Genomic DNA, 16,122 nt, shown 5'->3' on the forward strand with positions numbered 1-16,122 from the left:
TCATCATCAAGTCTTTCTTGCATTATGCTTTTTAGTGGTCATATTATAAAGATACTTTACATTTTAGGCACATTCAGATACCTTTTTGAAGTAAAGAAGTATAATAAAGAATTCATGAATATATTAAGGGATACCTAAGGAAGAGAATTTGACTTTGTAATCAAAAGATAAACTCACCGATTTTTTAAATTTTGCTTTTATTTATTTTATTCCATTTATGTGACTCGGTTCTTTGTGGAGTCATATAAATAAAATCTTTAGCAGGGAATATCAAGTTACTTATTTTAAGAATAATCATGCAAAACCACTCTGGAAATCAATCTGTTTTCTCAGACAATCAGGAATAGTGCTTCCTCAAGATCCAGCTATACCACTCCTAGGCATATATCCAAAAGATGCTTAAGTACACAATAAGGACATTTGCTCAACCATGTTTGTAGCTTTATTTGTAATAGCCAGAAGCTAGAAACAACCCAGGTGCCCCTCAACAGAGGAATAGATACAGAAATTGTGATGCATCTACATAATGGAATATTGCTCACCAACCAAAAACAAGGAAGTCATGAAATTTGCAGGTAAATGGTGGGAACTAGAAAAGATCATCCTGAGAGATGTATCCCAGAAGCAGAAAGACACCAGGGTATATACTCACTCATAAGTGGATGTTAAACATATAATATAGGATAAACCTAAAGAAACTAATCAAGAAGGAAAACTCTGGCTAAAATGCCCAATCTCCATTCAGAAAGGCAAAGAGGATGGACATCAGAAGAAGGAGAAAACAGGAAACAGGACAGGAGCCTGCCATGGAAGGCCTCTGAAAGGCTCTATTCTGCAGGGTATCAAAGCAGATGCTGAGACTTATGGCCAACCTATGGGCAAAGTGAGAATCTTATGAAAGAAGTGGGAAATAGTAAGACCTGGAGAAGACAGGTGCTCCACAAGCAGAGCAACAGAACCAAAAACTCTGGGCCCAGGAGTCTTTTCTGAAACTGATACTCCAACCAAGGACCATTCAGGGAGATAACCTAGAACCCCTGCACAGAGGTAGCCCATGGCAGTTCAGTGTCCAAATGGGTTCCATAGTAATGGGAACAGGGACTGTCTCTGACATGAACTGATTGGCCTGCTCTTTAATCACCTCCCCTGAGGGGGGAGCAGCCTTACCAGGCCACAGAAGATGACAATGCAGCCACTCCTGATGAGACCTGATAGACTAGGATCAGAAGGAAGGAAAGGAGGACCTCCCCTATCAGTGGACTTGGGGAGGGGCATGCGTGGAGAAGGGGGAGGGAGGATGGGATTGGGAGGGGAGGAGGGAGGGAGCTACAGGGGGGGAATACAAAGTGAATAAAGTATAATTAATAAAAATTAAAATAAAAAGTATTTTAAAAAGAATAATCATGCAAATGCATAATTTTTGAGAAACAAGCATGAAGTATTTATTTAGAAAGAGAAAGAAATCACAATAAAATATATTTGAAAATATTAGAGCCTGTCGTTGTAGCCCAATAGGAAGAGTGCTTGTCTAGCCTGCAAAAGCCCTAGGTTCCAGCCTCAGGACCTATAAGACAGATGCAGTGGTGCACAGCTGTCATCCCAGAGCTTAGAAGGCAGAGGCAGGAGCATCAGGTGAATTCAGAATCATTCTTGGCTACATCGTAAGTTTGAGCTAGCCCAGTACCCCATGATGCCCTGTTTGAAAAAAGACAAAAAAATTAAAATTATTTTTGAAAAATAGTTTTTTTAGTAACTAATTTGCCTGGTGGTGATGTGCACTATAGGCTTCTATAAATGCATTCTGTCCTATATGTTAAATCTATAATTTTTAAGAGTCAAGAATCATGACTTTCATACCTTGTACATATTAATAGCTTTAGCATTACAAATAGAATTTTGAGGTAGGTGGGTGATACATGCCTTTAATACTACCAGTCAGGAGGCAGAAGCAGGTGGATTTGAGGTCGGCATGGTCTACAATGTGAGTTCCAGGGCAGCCAGAGCTACACAGAACAACGCTGTCTGAGAAAAAGAAAGAAAGAAGGAAAGGAAGGAAGGAAGGAAGGAAGGAAGGAAGGAAGGAAGGAAGGAAGAAAGAAAGGAATTTTGGTTCTTTTATACACACTCATATTAATGCACTGAATAAATAATAAACTTAATAGCTTTGAACTTGGTTATGTTTGAATCATCAAAGCATGCCGCTCAAGCACAGAGTGACAGGTCATCCTGGAAAACCAGCTGCCCCAAGAGTCTCAGCAAGTTAGAGATATGCCCCCTCCTTTACTGAGCAAATTAAGGCTGGTTGATGGCTTCACTATCTTCCATCTCAGGGCTTCAAGCAGACCGGCTTGAAGATGTTCAGTCTTACCCCAGTTGTTTTTGTTTTAGGGTTTTTCTTTCTTTCTTTCTGTAAGTTATGCCTCTTGGCATTTAATAATAGCATTGATTTTTTTTTCTATTAAATAATAAACAGGTTTACTTACATTAAAAATTGTGATCTTTCCATACTTGGAGCAATTTGAATGACTGTTCTAGTGCTATTATTTTACAGTGGTGAAACTAAAGACTACAGGACAAAAAAGGCTTCCCGAAGTCACATTGCTGATTAGAAGCAGGGCTTTTACACATAGCCACGTTCTCTTGTTCTGTCCAGGGTTTCCTCCCAAATCACAAAACAAGGGCCTTAGGGAACTGCTGTGTCTGGCTCCTTAAAGAGAAATGAGATTTAAATGAGAAGTGCAGAAAATTTTGCCAAAAAGAAATGTAATCTCAGCGATCACAGGTCAGGACTCAGCTGCATATGCGATTGCGCTGTGTGTGGCTGCTTCTGGGGCGAGGCCCATCGTTTTGCTGATGTGGGTGATTTTCCAGAAGGCCTCTGGTTTTTATTGTCATCTTCCATTGCACATTTATAAAACCTTTCCTAATCTGTCACACACTTTTGTTTTGGTTTAAATCTTTGCCCGTTAGCTTTAGGTGACAGAGGTAATACTCAGTTTCTTTCTACATAAGAAAATATCTGTGGCAATTACTCAACTTTGGTGGCATTCATTTTTCATGGCATCAGCAATTCATCTAAGTCCCCTCTTGTCTGCAGGCTGTGTTCCTGAGCTCCTTCCCCGCTGTGTACTCAGAGCTGCTGAAGCTCTTTGACGTCCGGGAAGTGGCCAACTTGGTCCAGGACACTCTGGGCAGCCTGCCGACCATCACACATGTGGACGACCCCCTGCAGGCCATCAAGCTCCAGTGCATTGGCAAAACCGTGGAGAGCCAGCTCTACACCAACCCAGGTACAGTGGGAATTCTCTCCAGTGAAGTGCTGGGTCTAGAGAGCCGCTCCTCACACCTGTGGCCAGCGGCCAAAGAAGCAACTAAAAGCAAAACGCATATTGCCAAAAGTAGTATAATTGGGATGAGAATGCCTTTATCAGTCTGATACAGAAGTGTGGCTACTGAGATGTTATTTCTAGACTGAAGAGGCCAAACTCAGTGGCTCGTGCTTGCAGTACTAGCTACTCAGGAGGCTGAAGCAGGCAGATCCAGACTAGAAGTTTAGCACTTGCCTGAGCAAAGTGCACACTGAGACCCAATGGCAAATAAAGGAAGGGAACTGGGGAGGGCACTGAATACATTAGTCATTACAACTGGTGAAAATATGGGCATGGTTCTCCTGCCCACCTTGTTGTACATTTCTTGTTAGAAGTTCAAGAGAAAAGCAACCTTTTACTTCTGAGGTTTATATAAAGTACAATTTACTTTTAAGTATGTTTAATCAGGGCTTGCTTACACTTTTAGAGGGTTTCAGAGTCCATGATCATCACTGCAGGAAGCATGGGGGAGGCAAGCATGACTGTAGCCAAAAGCATCTATTTCAGTGTGTGTGAGCAAGCCAGACTGGGCCTGGTGTGGTCTTTTGAAACTTCAAAGTCCACCCCCAGTGACACACCTCCTCCAGCAAGGCCACGTGTCCTAAGCCTTCCTTAACAGTCCACCAACTAGGGACCAAACCTTCAATTTTATGAGCCATGAGGGCTATCTCCTCCAAACAGCATAGTTTGCCTTCTGGAACTGGAAGTTCTTAGTACTCTGCCTGTGTGTTATGCCAATATCAAGCAATCAGTTACCAAATGAATTTTGCTATACTAGCAGTCATTAAATCCTGTTGCCTATCGGTTTCTTTTATTTTTTCTGAAGAAAATATTGAAGTATCCACCTAATTTTAAAATTTACTTGAAGAGTTTTCCATCAGATTCACCACCTGAGAAGTTTTTAAGAAAGATTCCATCTGGAGTTATTTTTCCATTTCAATGTTTATGTGAGTATATAGTATCAAACATACTGAAAAAATACATCATTTCATCATAAAACATCTTAAGCATATAGATAAAAATAGAGCATATAAGTAAAACATGAACAAATCTTAAGATCAGTATTTACTTTAGGTCTCTTTTTAAGGATTTTGTCACTTTCTTATTCTCTTGCTGATCTTGATAACATACACCTTTAATCCCAGCACTTGAGAGGCAGAGGCAGGAGGGTTTCTGAGTTCTAAGTCAGTGAGTTCTGAGAAAGAGAGAGAGAGAGAGAGAGAGAGAGAGAGAGAGAAAGAGAGAAATTTATCACTTCCATATTATATTTTCTTTATAGAAATGTCCAGAGTATCAGAGATTCTGGGTATTATTTTTATTTCTTTATTTTAAGTAAGTTGTGTGTCTTTTCCCCATATTTTTGTTTCTTTTTATCTTTACATAGCATGGTGTATGTCACTCTTTTGATTACTTCTTAACCTGATGTAATGGTTTTACATTGTCCCATGCTGAGTTCATACATTTTATTTTTACATAATAAGTTTTCTAATTTACTACATCATCATTCACTCCATTCTCCTGTGGAGGAGGACTTATTTCTAATGTCTTTTTTCCTTTTGCTGAAATCAGTAAGTCCTCAACCAATGTGAAAGAAAGTTTAGTTTTTTGATTTCTCCTGATTAAAAGAAAAAAAAATCATATCACTCAAAAGTAGTGGTTCTCAATCTGTGTGTTGTGATCCCTTTGGGGGTTAAATGACTATCACAGGGGTTGCCTAAGACCATCAGAAAACAGCTACTTACATTACGATTCACAGCAGTAGCAAAATGACAGCTATGAGCTAGAAGTGAAAATGATTTTATGGTTGGGAGTCACCACACATGAGGAACTGTATGAAAGGGTTGTGGTATTAGAAAGGTTGAGAACCACTAAAGAAATGATACTTTTTTTCAGGTAGCTTCCAAACTCCGTTTCTTGGAACTGAAGGGTTGTGTTTTGGTGGTCAGGGACTCGTCTAGAGTTATGAGCGGAGGTATAGAATGGAGCGGAGGTATAGGGGTCAACCACATCCCTAGTTTAACTCAGGCACCAACACTGCTTTCCCCAGACTAAGGAAGGCTGACTCTTGTTTCATAGGACTTATGATTTTTGCCATATTTTCCCTGTCCTGAACAGATGATTCTTCATTAAAGTCCCACCCTAAACGTTTAGCTAAGAACATCAAAATCAGGTTTCCAATGGTAAGGAAATTATTTGAGAGGATTTTATTCATTTCACAGACCCAGTTCCTTTAGATTCTCAGCCTTCAGGAAACAAAATAGAAAGAGCAAGATCAGACAGCTTTTTAAGAGAGGTCAGCACAATCCAGAAGTTGAGCTTATCAGGTCTTTATGTGAGCTGGTGAAGATGTTTGCACAGGTAACTCTGTGAAGGTTTGCTGGAGGAGTGGCTCAGGGTCAGGATTAGGAAGTTGATACCACAGGGCAGGGAGGAGGTGGAAGAGGTAGGAACCCAGTGCAACTTCGCCATGGGGACCACTCTCCTTGGAGGAGGAGGATGCAGAAGCAGAAGCTGCTCACAGTCAACATAGCTGAACCAGCTCCTCTCACTTCGCCAGGGATGCTTCGCTTGACATTCACTGACTCATCACTGAAGAAAACAAAGACTGTCATATGTGAGTGATAGGGTACAGCATATCCAGAAGAAGCCTGTCTTCACAGAGAAAAACAGGAAGTGTCCCTGGCAGTCTTCCAAGACTGAAAGGCCTTTTATAATTCACATGGTTCTCCACAGTATTGTTAGGGAGACCTAGAGAGAGTTGCAAGGGACCATGGCATTCAAACTCACTTATTGTGAACCCAAGGGCTATACAGGTAGGTCTGAGGTATATTTGTGAATGAAAAGGTATTAGAAGGAAAGTCTAGGGAACCATTCATCTTGTTAGTCTCTTAGAGGGTAGGAGTTTGGGGCCAGTAGGGTACACGATTGGAAAGCATATGGCATCTGTGTCACATCCTCAGTGGTGTTCAGGCCACTGTGTGTGATGTGCAAGTTTCATACAGAGAGCTTCCTCAACACTATTGTTTTCCTTTGAAATCCTGATACTGTCTAAGCCTGAGGTGCTTTCTACTCTACCTGTGTGCTGTCTGTGTCCCAACATCTGAAAGATGTCTAGCCAGGTTCACACATCTGTGATGCAGTTCCTAGTGGCTTTGATCCAGTTTCGGGTACTCCCAGCCTGGGAGATTCTCCACAGATAGAAGCTTTGCTAGGTGCCATGTTTTCATAAAGAGTAGCCCTGCCCGCTCACTCACAGTCTCCCACTTGAAGAAGCAGCCTTGGTTCCCTGCAGATATCCTGTCCTTGTTGGGGTCCAGCTTGTAGAGAGTGATTAACATTTGAGACTGATGGACCTCACTCTTTGTGGACAGATTCTAACACCGAGGGTCCTTACCTGAAGCTCGTAGACAGAGAGAGCAAAGACGCACCGTCTTTAAGCTGAAAGAGGAAAGCTACAAGGGTTCTTAGTTGCACACCATCTTCCTAGACTATGCCATGGGGAGCTCCTAACAGCTAGGTTTATCCACATTAAAAAAAAAAAAAAAAAAAAAAAAAGGCCTCCTTTTTACAGCAATGGAGACCTCTATTTGTCAATTTTGTTGGAGGCTTGGAGTGTGACAGCAGTGTCCTTTTCAAGGGCAGAATCTACCTGACAGGTACTAGCTTTAAATGTATACAGAGTTAGTTTGTCTTCACCTGCACGGAAGCTGGGCTTGGTTTTAACTTTTACATTCATGATTGTGCCTGGCCTGTTGGGCCAGGTGTTTCTTGTATGAAGGTAAGAATCTGAATGCTAGCTCTCAGGCTGTCCAGCCTTGACCTTCTAATCCTCTTTTGTACTGGCTGGTATCGCCCTAACACTGGAGAAAAGTAATTCTTTTCTGGATAGTCATGTGTTTCTGTTTTTATACAATACAGGTGAACTGTTTGTCTCCCTTGCTTCAGCCCCAGCCCATAGATATTTTAACAGGGAGCTGCAAACTGACTTTTTAGAAACTAAACTTCACTAGCTGCTGGCACTGATCACATGAACGTTGCCTTCCCTTCTAATTAAACATTTCGACATAGTGCTTCTGTTCTTCAGGTTCCAGGCTCGTTTCCCTGATTCATTTTCTTTCTCTTTCTCTCTCTTTCCCTCTTTCTCTCTTTCTTTTCTCTCTCTTTCCTTTCTTTTTTCTTTCTCTCTCTCTCTCTTTCTTTCTTTCCCCCTTTCTCTTTCTTTCTTTCTCTCTTTATTTCTCTTTTTCTTTCTTTCTTTCTCTCTCTTTCTTTCTTTCTTTCTCTTTCTCTCTCTGTCTCTCTCTCTCTTTCTCTATTTCTTTCTCTCTCTTTCTTTCTAAGGCCAGACATCCTTATACTGGTGGTGCCATGGCTGGCATCAAAAGAAATATGAGACTCTAAGCCTAACTCCTGGGTTGCATGAGTTGGTTTGTCTGTTTTTTCTCTTTCTTCTTTGCTTAAAAAGATGAATGGATGGTGAAAACCCACCAACTACTGGGGGAACTTTTTGATGAGAAAGTCAGAGGCCATAATGAAAGCACAGAAAGAAATAATTTGAAAGAAAAGATAATGCAGAGAGCATCGCTCAAGCCCCTAATTTATGTGTGCTGTCTCAGCGAGATGCAAAGACTAGATGTGATACTGCAGAGAGTCCAAGCCTGTGACACTGGACCTGAGCAAAGAAATGAGCCGTGAGATAACATAACTAAGAAATTAAGTAGGGAAGTGTAGGAGATAAAGTATGGAAGTCACCAGAAAAATGCCATACAACATGGAAAGATAGGTAAGGCAAAATCGAGAGAGTCATGCTCTCTATCTAGGGTCTCACTGCTGTGAGGAGACACCATGACCAAGGCAACTCTTATAAAGGAAAGCATTTAACTGGGGCTAGCTTACAGTTTTAGAGGTTTAGTCCATTTTCATCATGGTGGAAAGCCTGGCAGTGACCAGGCAGACATGGTGCTGGAGAAGGAGCTGACGGTGCTAACATCTTAATCTGTGGCAGTAGAAGGGATGGTGTGCCGCACTGGGTGTAGCTTGAGCATATATGACCTCCAAGCCCGCCTCCACAGTGACATACATTCTCCAATAAGGCCACAGCTCCTAATAGTGCCATTCCCTATGGCTAAGAATTCAAACACATGAGTCTATGGGAGCTATTTCTCTTCAAATTACCACACACTGTTAGAATATATTTGAAGTCTCAGCTGGAAGAAATTCAGGATAGCTTCCCCAAGTAAAGGACATTTTACAGTAGTAGTTCTCAACCTTCCTAATGGTATGACCTGACCCACAGCCATAAAATTATTTTTGCTGCTACTTTATAACTGTAATTTTAATACTGTTAAGACTCATAATTGTAAATATTTATGTTTTCTGATGGTCTTAGGCAACCCCTGTGAAAGGGTCTTTCAACCCCCAAAGGAGTCAGAACTCACAGATTGAGAACCACTGCTTTACAGGTTCAAAGGGCCAAGGCAAGGTGCTTAGTATTAAATACACAAATTCTAAGGATGACAATAATTCCTCAGCAACTCTGAATGCTGAAAGAGAAAAACAAAGCAAAAATAAGGTCTTGTAGCGAGGACTGGCAATCACAATGGTAGAAAGGGAGCATACTTCTAATATTAACCAGAAGCTGTGCTGTAACTCTCGAGAAACCGAGGAGCAGGGCAAGAGGTAAGAAGCTATGTCCCCTTCTACCGTAGACACTGTAGATGGTCTGCTTTGGAGGAGTGCAGGGAACAGCAAGAGAAGCATTTGACTTAGAAATGTGGAGGTGAAACACCCTCAGGTGGGGGAGAGATAGGAAGCAAAGGCCTCCTGACTGTAGGAATGGTGCATTGGGACAAAGTGCTTCTTTTTCAGTATAAAACTCATAGCAGCACCACCGCTATAACAGCGTGTGCTAATAGTTTAACAATCACAGTGGAATTATGACGTCAAGGGCTCAGCTGAGGCTGGTGGGACACTGCTGCTCCTCTCTCGCAGACTCGCGGTACATTCTGCTTCCTGTTGTGCTACATCACCTCCACATTCACTTGCAAGAACAGAAGGACCTGATCATGTGCGCACGTATCCTTAGCAACGTCTTCTGCCTCATCAAGAAAAACAGCTCGGTAAGTACATGCGGGTCAGAGTGTGAGGTTCTCATTGAACGGCTTCTGCAAATAACATCTTAAATGTCTTCAGAGAAGTCACTCCAAGGAGAAGCACTCAGAGACGTGCCTCATTTTCAGCCAGGCTGGACTTCCTGAGTTTCCTCAGAAGGAATTAAAAAAGCAAAAACAAAACAAAACAAAACTGTGGGATTAGTGTAACCTTGAATAACCTGGCTTCCTAAAGTTGTGTTTCCAGGAAGAACTGAATACCAAGTGAGAAAAATTAGAAATCTCAAAGCCTCCCATATGTGTCTTTAATCTTGATGAGATGAACTCGCTCTGTGGCAAAAGTAAATTACTGCATGCAGAGTATGGTGGTTTGGGCCTGCTCTGGGAAAGGCCACATGATAAGGCTCAGAACTTGGCCATGGCCCTTGGGCCAGGTCCCATGCTGATTACAGAATGAAAGGACAGCCCTCAGGAAATTAGGAGTACCTTGCAGTAGAACATTCACACAGCCTAACAGTAGTCTGTTATGGCGCTGAGGATTTCTGTTTTGTCTGACTCTTGACACAGTGTAATTATTGTGTGTTAGTACAGCACAGAGTGAGAACAATGGTGTGCTTCCTTATAAATGGGACAATGTTCCTATTATTGGGGAACCCTCTTGGACACTGAGCTGCCATGGGCATGGGCTGGCTCTTTGATCACCTCTACCTGAGGGGGAGCAGCCTTACCAGTCCTCAGAGGAAGACAAAGAAGCCAGTACTGATGAGGCCTGATAAACTAAGGTCAGATGGAAGGGGAGGAGGACCTCCCCTATCATCGGATTCGGGGAAGGGCATGGGAGAAGAAGAGGGAGAGTGGGATTGGGAGGGAGTAGGGGAAGAGGCTACAGCTGGGATACAAAGTGAATAAACTGTAATTAATAAAAATTAAAAATTAATAAATAAATGGAACAATGTCTGGGATTCCTGCTCTCAGCTCTGGAGTCTGACACGAAATCTGAACAGGAAGTAAGTCTGTTCTCTTCATGTCAGTCCATAGCGATTAAACACTGGGCTCATCGGTACCAGTCACAGAGAATTTGAAATTGAGTGCTGAGCCTGGGGCTTGCCAGCTCTGCAGGAAAGTCCGAACAGTGTTGCCCCTTCTTTTTGTGTTTATGATCTGCTTCTGAGGAGCAGGCGTGGGAATGGCCTGGAGGTGGTGGAGAGAGCGCCCTGCTGGTGTGGAATGGGTGACATTTTAGGGAAGCTGTGCATTCTGCATCTGAGAGCTTGATGAGCAGGGCGTACATGGCGGGGGACAGTTTGCTGTCACCCTGCAGTCCAAGCCCAGTGGAGAGAGGAATGAGCTGGAGCAGTGAGGGCAGGGAGAAGGCACTGGCCCTCCCTTGAAAATCCCTCTTTGACCATTTGACCACAAAGGGACAGGCTGGGCCTGACTGGAAGGTTCTGTCAGGTTACTAGCCAGGTCACAAGACAGACAGAAAGCAAACAGTGACTAGAGATGATTTCTTTGTCTTTTTCCCCTATTTAAATTTTGAAATTGCAGTCAGGTTTTAGCTAAATCAGGACTTAACTCATGAAAAATTTAGAACAGAAACAAGGTCACTGGGGGAAACTTTGGGAGTTTTCTTACAAGCCATAAAGTTTATCATTAAAAATATTTATATATATATATATATATATATGTTTATGTATATGTATGAATATGTATGTATGTAAATGTATACATAATATCCTATATCCAATAGGTTTCTTCAAAATATACTTTCTGACAGTATCTTTGCGGGGAGCCACTGTACACAGAAGTTTTCCCCCATGCAATTATGTTAAGAACCCATGTCTTCTTTGCAATGCAGTGTAGATACTCCCTCTGGAGTCCTGGAATGTGGAGAGTTTCAGCCATTTCAGGAAAGCAAACCGCTCCTGTGGTTACTGACCAGGGCCCTCAGGGACCAAGGATACTCATCTAGATGGCTTTCCCGTTCCTTATGTTACCTGGAGGCTTTTTAGAAACCCGCTTCTGTGGAAACAGTCATTTGCACGAAAGCCAGCCTTGGAAAATGATCTGTCAGACTGCCATTCTGGGAAGACTCAGTATAAGCACAGTGAGGCTTTAAGGAGGTCATCTGTGAGAGAAGACTACAGCCCAGAGCGGCTCTCTGAGTCGCTTAAGGCCACGGGTTCCTTAGAGCAAGGCTGGCCACAGAATTGGTGTTTTACACAACATTGCTGCACCTTTTTTGTTTATATCTCAGTCTTACATTGTGTGGCCAAATGGTGTGCTTTGGAGCAAGACATGGATTCTCTGAAGCTCTGTTTCTCCACGAGCCCATTTTTTTCAGTTGAGGTCTACATCTCTCATTGTCTTGAGTTCCCTGAGTCTTTGATTCTGGGTTTGAGGATAGATTCTGTGCATGCAGCACCAGTCTCCTGAGCACAGTTTTGCTTTCTCCTAAGGAAAAGTCCGTGCTGGAGGAAATAGACGTTATTGTGGCCAGCTTGCTGGATATCCTGCTCAGGACCATCCTGGAGATCACCAGTCGGCCTCAAGCATCCAGCTCTGCCATGCGGCTGCAGTTCCAGGATGTCACCGTAAGACCATAAGCACAAGGCTCACGCAGGGGCCTGGTTGTCTTCTTATAGCTGCGTTTCCCTTGGCAATAAACTGCAGTGTGCCCGTGGGAAACGTGGTCCCCACGATGAGCTGGAGCACAGGAGGTTGTTTTCACTATAGGAAAACTAAGCTAGGGAGCCTGGAGGCAAAAGCTATCACAAGCAAGTCTGAACTTCAGAAGTGTGACTTTGGTATCATTGCTTTTCTATATTTAAGTTAATCTATGGGTTTCATATCCCCAGTCAACTTGGTAATGTTTAATTCTCCAACTTGTCTAAAGAATAAGGCACTGGGGAAAAGCAACTGGAATCAGAGGCCCTGTGTGCAAATCCTGGATTTTTCACCCTGACTTATCAGGACCTTGACCTTCTCACTTTTCAGTTTGATAGTGGTAAATCAGAAGATTGACAAATTCCAAGGCACTTTTAAGCTTGACTGTCTTAGGATGCTAACATAACATGATTCTGGCAAAGTATTAAGAAATAATATATCAGATATTTTAGAATATGCATCTTTACAGTATGCATGTGTTTACACATATATGCTCTGTTTATTTATGGTAAGTGCTTTACCATCAAGTTATCAGTAGACATAGAATGTTTGTTTTAAAAAATCACAGGATGTTGAATTTTAAAAGGTTTGTGTTTATCTTCTAAGCAAGAGCTATCATGTGTGGCTGTGGCCGTAGGTCCTCTAATACTGTAAACTACGTACACAAGTGTTAATTAAGCACTTGCTGTCAGCTTCACAGATTTTGCTGTGGTGCTTTGAGAATGTTAAAGTCTAGACACAAATAATTTTCATTTTTATTTAAAAATTAAGAAGTCTGGGATCCTTAGGGAACTTCGTGGAAGAGGAGAAAGAATGAGTGTAAGAGCCAGAGATGATGAAGGACACTAAGGTATCAAAAGCTTTTAGACACAATGGAACTGACACACAAAGCAACTCACAGAGACTGGGGCAGCACGCACAGGGCCTGCACGGGTCTGCACCAGAAGGGTACTAGAGCTAAGAGGGTAAGTGGACAGACGCCCCCATTCCAACCTGGAAGCTGTCTCCATCTGATGAACACTTGCAAATGAAAAATTAGTTTTCTTCAAGGGAGTCTCAGTGGGGAAACGCAGCACTCTTAAGGGCAGGCCCCATGCCCAGCTGTAAATGGGCAACACAAAACAAATTCAGTGGTAGCTTTGGAGGTTCTTTGTCTCCTAATATTGTCAGGGCATTCTTTCTAACATTACAGGTCCTTTGTGTAAATATTATGGCTTCTCTTTGTTTCCTATGTGAGAGAAAAAAAAAATAGAAGATGAGGCTATAAACTCTGAACGCCTGCCCTCAGTGATACACCTCTTCCTCTCAGCCTCCACTCTGAAAAGGTTCATAGCGCCCCCAGACAGCGCCAACATCTGGAGACTAATACTAAAATACATGAGCCCATGGGAGACATTCTTCATCCAAATCGCTGCTACAAGTTAAACTGTCTTAATAAACTAAGATTTTAAATTATATATTTATATACATATAATTTATATAAATACATATATAATTTTGAAAAAGAAGGAAGGAAGGAGAAAGAAAGAAAGAAAGAAAGAAAGAAAGAAAGAAAGAAAGAAAGAAAGAAAGAAAGGAAGGAAGGAAGGAAGGAAGGAAGGAAGGAAGGAAGGAAAGAAAGGAAAGAAAGAAAGAAAGAAAGAAAGAAAGAAAGAAAGAAAGAAGGAAAGAAAGAAAGAAAGAAAAAGAAAGAAAGAAAGAAAGAAATCCCAGAACTAGAAAGATGGCTCCATGGTAAAGTTATATGTATAGAATCTTAGCACAGGTGACTTTGGCTTAAAAAAAAAAAAAAAAAAAAAAAAGACGAACAGCATAGTTCTGTGAAGATTCATCCAAGTGGTTGTGTATACCCTGTTTCCCTCTTCATTGCTGAGTATTATTCCATGGTGCAGATATACCACAGTATGATCTGTGGGGTTATTTACAGAGTTTGTGTAGTGTTGAGAAAGCTAGCATAAACATGTACATTTATTTAGATTTTACATGGACATGATTCTCCAGTTTTCACTAGAAATTCCCAGGGATTTGGCCTCCAAATCACAGGGTAGCTACGTGCTCTGTTTCCTAAGGAACAGCCAAACTTTTTTCCCCAGTGGCAAAGTCACTTTACATTCCTACCTGTACACAGTATGATGTAATTTCTCAACACCCTTGTCAGCATGTGGTGTCACGTTTCCTGTGTGCCTGTGTAAGTGTCTGGGTGTGTTCTGAGAGCTGTGCAGCCCCCTCTCGCTGAGGGATTAATTTCCTCCTTCCTGACATGTGGCGTTACCCTGCTTACACTCTTGCCATCCACATCACCTCCTAAGAGAAGCCTCTTCATGTCTTGCACTGTTTTCCAGCCGAATGGCTCTCTCCCTGCCGAGGTGTGATCATTGTTTCTGTATTTTCTCCCCCTGTCGCTTGTTTTCTAACTCCCAGCAGAGACTACAAAAGCAAAGATTTCTCATCCTAATGATATCCAGATTATTAAATTGTCCTTTGGTGAACCATGATTTGATTTTGTTTGAGAATGCTTTTATCTAGTCATATTTTTCCTCAAAGTACTACAATTGTGTAACTAACACTTAGATCCGTGAACCGTTTTTGCCTTGGTTTTTATGTGCTGCATCATTCCAGGGCCCTCTGCTCTTGATGTTGACATCTGTCATTAGTCTTATTCCATTTGATTTGAAACCTTGATTCTTGAATTATTTTCTTTTGAAATCTAAATGTTTCTGTATTATGTGGTTGTGGGTTTTATGGAAGGCTTTTGTTTTGGCTAGATTTATGTGATACCACTCAGCTAGGGAGAAAGAAGGCAGGTGACAACGTATGTGAAGATACAGTGGAAGGCCTCTGGCCTCCTTGACACCTGAGGGTTGAAGTCTCTGTGTTACTCTGGCTGGACCTGAAATGGTCAACCCTGTCCATGATCTCTAAGGACCGGAGTTTGATCCACAAGACCCACATTGTGAAAGACAAAACCATTTCCCACAAATTGTCCTCTGGCTTCACCATGCATATGACAAAGGCATGCATGACAGATAGATGATAGATGGATACAGAGAGAGAGAGAAAGTTAGAAAGATATTTAGACAGATGATAGATAGATTAGATAGATAATAGATTAATTAGAGATATGGATATTTAGATAGATGATAGAGATAGATAATAAATTAGATAGATATTTAGATAAGTGATAGATAGGTAGGTAAGTAGATAGATATTTAGACAGATGATAGATGGATTAGATAGATAGATAGATAGATAGATAGATGATAGATTGATTAGATAGATGGATATTTAGATAGATGATAGATAGATATTTAGATAGATAGATGAGAGATTAGATATTTAGATAGATGATAGATAGGTAGGTAGATAGATAGACAGATGGACAGATAATCAGATTAAGAGAATCTGCCTCCAAATTAGTGAGTGTTATCTTTGTTGTGTGAAGAACAACATTCTTGAAGTTAGTGGGGTGAAATTTTTTATGAAATATATCCAAGTTTCTTGGCAACCTTGGTTTTGAGCCTTCAGACATACTTTTAGCATATTAAGGGAGACCTAGTTTGAGTCTTTCTTTTCTATTTTACTAACTGCAGGAAATTCATAAAGGGACTAATTTTCTAAGTGTGTCTTTGTCTTTAAAACAGAAAGTACTTATTCTTATCACAAAGCTAATATGAGGATTTGGTTAAATTTGTAAGAGCATGTAAACAGTGCCCCCCATTAATAAATTATAGCCTTAGTTTTTGTTTCAGTTGCAGTTTACACTAACATTACCATTGCTACAAAGTCACATGGCTACACCTTAATTCTGTTGTGAGAATCACCTTGATCATTCACACAGCAGGCTGTCTCTGAACATGACGATGGAGGCAACACCTCCTCATTTTCCATAAAGAATAGGCTGTATGAGCAGGGAGTTTCCACATGGCATGTCTACAGTGCACACCTCACAGGTCTCACAGACACATGCCTCACCCAGT

General features: G+C 41.5%; 1 protein-coding gene across 4 annotated transcripts in view; it reads left to right on the forward strand.

The window, feature by feature from the left end:
• Dock4 (dedicator of cytokinesis 4) overlaps positions 1 to 16,122 on the forward strand; it is a 385,661-nt gene that overhangs the window by 273,402 nt on the left and 96,137 nt on the right. For all 4 annotated transcript variants that reach the window (XM_060367419.1, XM_060367426.1, XM_060367422.1 and 1 more), the window contains 3 exons: positions 3,098 to 3,290; positions 9,360 to 9,487; positions 11,938 to 12,072. In XM_060367419.1, coding sequence (XP_060223402.1) covers positions 3,098 to 3,290; positions 9,360 to 9,487; positions 11,938 to 12,072 — 456 coding nt within the window. The remainder of the gene's footprint in view (positions 1 to 3,097; positions 3,291 to 9,359; positions 9,488 to 11,937; positions 12,073 to 16,122) is intronic.

Source organism: Meriones unguiculatus, chromosome 1 (assembly GCF_030254825.1).
Source record: "Meriones unguiculatus strain TT.TT164.6M chromosome 1, Bangor_MerUng_6.1, whole genome shotgun sequence".
NCBI lineage: Eukaryota > Metazoa > Chordata > Mammalia > Rodentia > Muridae > Meriones > Meriones unguiculatus.